This window comes from Nicotiana attenuata, chromosome 2, assembly GCF_001879085.1.
Source record: "Nicotiana attenuata strain UT chromosome 2, NIATTr2, whole genome shotgun sequence".
Taxonomy (NCBI): Eukaryota; Viridiplantae; Streptophyta; class Magnoliopsida; order Solanales; family Solanaceae; genus Nicotiana; species Nicotiana attenuata.
This window is the reverse complement of record NC_031990.1, coordinates 5942962-5946711: the sequence shown is the minus strand read 5'-3', so window position 1 is coordinate 5946711 and position 3750 is coordinate 5942962. Positions and strand designations below refer to the sequence as shown.

The following is a 3750-nucleotide window of genomic DNA, read 5'->3' as shown; positions in this document are numbered from 1 at the left end:
CCATTTCCTCTCTCTCAGCTCAACCACTTGCTCCTGTTTACCTCTACAAAGAAACCTATTTTCTTCTCTTTTTTCTTCTGTTTCATTTTCTGGGATTCTCCGTTAAAGCTTGAAAATCTGAACTTGTGATTATATTTTCAACCCTTTTGCTTGATCGGTAAGAACACAATTTCTTTATCTTCCTTCATTTATCTCGACAATCGAACTTATTTTTCCCTGTTTTGTATTTTGGTTGAAATTAATGGTGTTTAAAGGTTAGATCTTTGATGGGTTTTTCTTAGATGAATTTTTTCTTGTGTCTGATCATATCATGCTAAGTTGTAGTACTGCAAAATGATCTTTGTTGGTGTTAAAGTCTTTACCTTTTACCTATCATATGCAAATAAGTTTGAGGATCTTGACCTTTTGTTTACAGTGTAGAAGAGGGTTTCCTCAATTATGTTATAATCTGCTAATGGAGCCTATGCTGCTGATCATGTTTGATAGTTTGTTCCACCATCTGGATTGGGGTAAATGGGAAAGTGGAAAGGAGGAGGGGTTAAGGGGTAATGTCTGGATTGAATTGCAATTTCTACTGTGAAAAAGTAGAAGAGAAATATTATCAAACAATAGCCTGCCTACTAATGCTCTGCAATTTTATATTTGGATTAGGGAACCTTAGTAGCACCTAAGTCACATGTTAACATGTGTTTTTCCATCATATAGCCAAATAATTTTAATTTCTTGTAATTCTTTGGGCCATCCATAAGGTTGCTAAATGTCCACTGTTATGATTCTGATTGCTATTGTTCAGTATAATAACTAGGATAAGTCAAGTAGAGACAATATGAGTGACATTGAATAATTAAGATTTTTCAAGTCCTAATATATTGGCTAATCGCTGGTGCTGTAAATTTAGTTTTTTTACTCTGCTTCTTTTTATTTTTCCCGTGTGCTAACTATTGATTGTTCTTTCAGATTCTTTAAGGATCCTTAGCTCGAACAATTTATCAGGAACAAATCCCATGGCCTTCGAGCAGTATTATGCAAACGAGTGGAAATCGATCCCTGCTCCAGCATCAGACTCAGAGAAGACTTCTGCCTGCTTTGATTGCAACATCTGCTTGGACTTTGCACGTGATCCGGTTGTTACACTTTGTGGCCATCTCTATTGTTGGCCCTGCATTTATAAGTGGTTTCACTTTCAGAGCGACTCTCTGTCTTCAGATGAACGCCCTCAATGCCCAGTTTGCAAGGCTGAAATCTCCCAAAAAGCTGTAGTCCCTCTTTACGGGCGTGGGGAAACACTGCCTGAATCTGAGCCTGAAAACAAGCTCTCCTTAAAAGTACCTCCCAGGCCACCTGCTGTTGGTCCATTATCCTTGTCGAATTCCTTTAATCCTTCTCAGCGACTGCCACATCCTAATGCTTATAATCCGTATATGAGTTACCTCAACAATCCATCATCGCCTTCTTCGTTCAACCTTGGAAGCAATACATCAGTGGGAATCTTTCATCCAGTTGTTGGAATGTTTGGAGAGATGGTCTATGCTAGGATGTTTGGGAACTCAGAGAGTTTATATACATATCCTAACTCCTATCATCTAGTTGGAAATAGCAGCTCAAGATTGAGAAGACAGGAAATGCAGGCTGACAAGTCTCTCAATAGAATTTCCCTTTTCCTCTTCTGCTGTTTTCTTCTTTGCCTATTGTTATTCTAGTTTCATTGAGACACCCCCCCCCCCCCTCACCCCGCCCCCCCGACGCCGCCCTTCATCTTGTACACATTGTACATAACTGATGTTGATGAGCATCAAGTCATTAAAGATCATATATTTGAGATGATAATAAGCAAAATTTTGACATAAGTAGAGTGAGTTTAAACTTTGTACATTGAAGGCATTTTGTGCTATTATTTTCACTCTCTCTCTTTCTTTATTTTCCACTTTCCTACTATACATAGGGCACGAATTCTCTTTTGCTGAAGAGACAGATGTGTCCACCAAGTGGAATTTCCCAAAAGAGCTCATGAAAGGGCTAGTTTATGTTGTTTAGTGTTCGAATTTTATTCTGAAGGGAGCCTTGGTGTAATTGATAAGTTGCTGCCATGTGACGAAGAGGTCACGAGTTCAAGCCGTGAAAACAACTTCTTGCTCAAGATAACCCGCGATAGTTGTCCATATTAATGAGATTGCATAGAAACAACGCAAGTAGCCTACTATAACATGTTAAGATATACTGATAGTGTAAAGAAGTTTTAGGCTATAAGCTTATAATCAATGAATGTAAAGCAGTTTATAGTGATTGTTTGGTTTGTTGGGTTTTTTTATGTATTTAATTAATATATTAAATACTTAAAAGAGGGAGAATGGGAAATGGAGGGAAATGAAAATTTTGAGTGAAATTTTAAGTTTCCCCCTTGGTAAATGGACATTGTCCCATATTGGAAGAGGAAGAGGTTTTTTATGGGTATATAAGCAATTGCTCTTCTTCTAGCTCTTAAAGAGTTGAGAAGAAGGCAAGCCTCGCGCCGTCGTCGTCGTCGCTCGCTCGGCTTCGGATTTAATAGTAAAATATTAACAGCAATGTTATTAAATATTTGTTTTAATAACAGAATATTAAATATTAAATATTAATATTAAATCCAATCCGTTTTTCTATTTTGGTAACAGAAAAGTAACTACCCTCTTCAATTTTTCCTCTTTATTTTCCCTCTTTATTGTTGAGTAAATGGCCATTTATGTAATGACATTTATGCTGTGGCCGTTTTGCATAAACAGCCATTCCGAAGAGTTGCACCTCTTCAGATTTCAGCCCAACTTTGGCCATAAATACAACACTATTCTGCTCAGAATTTCACTACGATTTTCTGAGTTCTCTCTCCTTCTTCTGCATACTTTTAGCATCAAACAAAGCAACACTAAGTGTGATTTGCTACCGAACTTTGTGTTCGCTGAAACACTGGGGTTTGAAGTACCACTACACCAGCGTGTAATTCGTTCTATCCTGGGAGGAAATAATCCATAACCTTGGGTACTAGGAGGGGATTAAATTCCTTAAGCAAACACTGTGAATTCAGTGGGCTCGAATTGGTTTTCTGTTTATGTTCATTTCTGTTTATGTTCATTTATATTTCCAGAATTATTTTACAAATACAGTCTACTAACAAGCTTAAGGAATTTAATATATATTCTGTATTTGTACTTACTGTTTTTGGAGAGTAAAACCTTTGTGGTTTTGTACTCTATTGGAGATTAAAATCTACGTGATTTTAACGTTTGTGTCATTCTTTTACAGAAATGACTAATGATAATGTGAACCAAGTTGTTCCAACGGTGACTGCCAATGCCTCAACAAGCCGAACGACACCGACAACATTGGCACCGGCAGAGAAACCTGAAAAAATTTCCGGGATTGATTTCAAGCGCTGGCAGCAAAAGATGTTCTTCTATTTGACTACTCTAAGTCTCTAGAAGTTCATCAAGGAAGATGTTCCTGTGCTGCCCGATGAAACTCCAGAAACTGAACGCTTTCTCGTGATTGAGGTGTGGAAGCATTCAGATTTTTTATGCAAGAATTATATTCTAAGCGGGCTGGAGGATGCTTTGTATAACGTCTACAGTGGCGTGGAAACGTCAAAAGCATTGTGGACTGCGCTTGAAAAGAAATACAAAACCGAAGATGCCGGGTTGAAAAAGTTTGTTGCTGCAAAGTTTTTGGACTACAAAATGGTAGATAGCAAGTCTGTTATTACCCAAGTCCAGGAATTGC

At 37.8% G+C, this 3750-nt stretch overlaps 1 protein-coding gene across 1 annotated transcript; it reads left to right on the top strand.

Moving 5' to 3' along the window:
* Positions 1-1881, top strand: LOC109243600 (E3 ubiquitin-protein ligase RMA1H1-like). The gene is made up of 2 exons (XM_019410559.1): positions 1-157; positions 958-1881. Exon 2 carries the CDS (start codon positions 1005-1007, stop codon positions 1698-1700), a length of 696 nt encoding a protein of 231 aa, XP_019266104.1. The 5' UTR covers positions 1-157; positions 958-1004; the 3' UTR covers positions 1701-1881.

Bases quoted from the DNA above. Each gene is read 5' to 3' on its own strand.
- LOC109243600 (XM_019410559.1), top strand. From the start codon at position 1,005: ATGGCCTTCGAGCAGTATTATGCAAACGAGTGGAAATCGATCCCTGCT.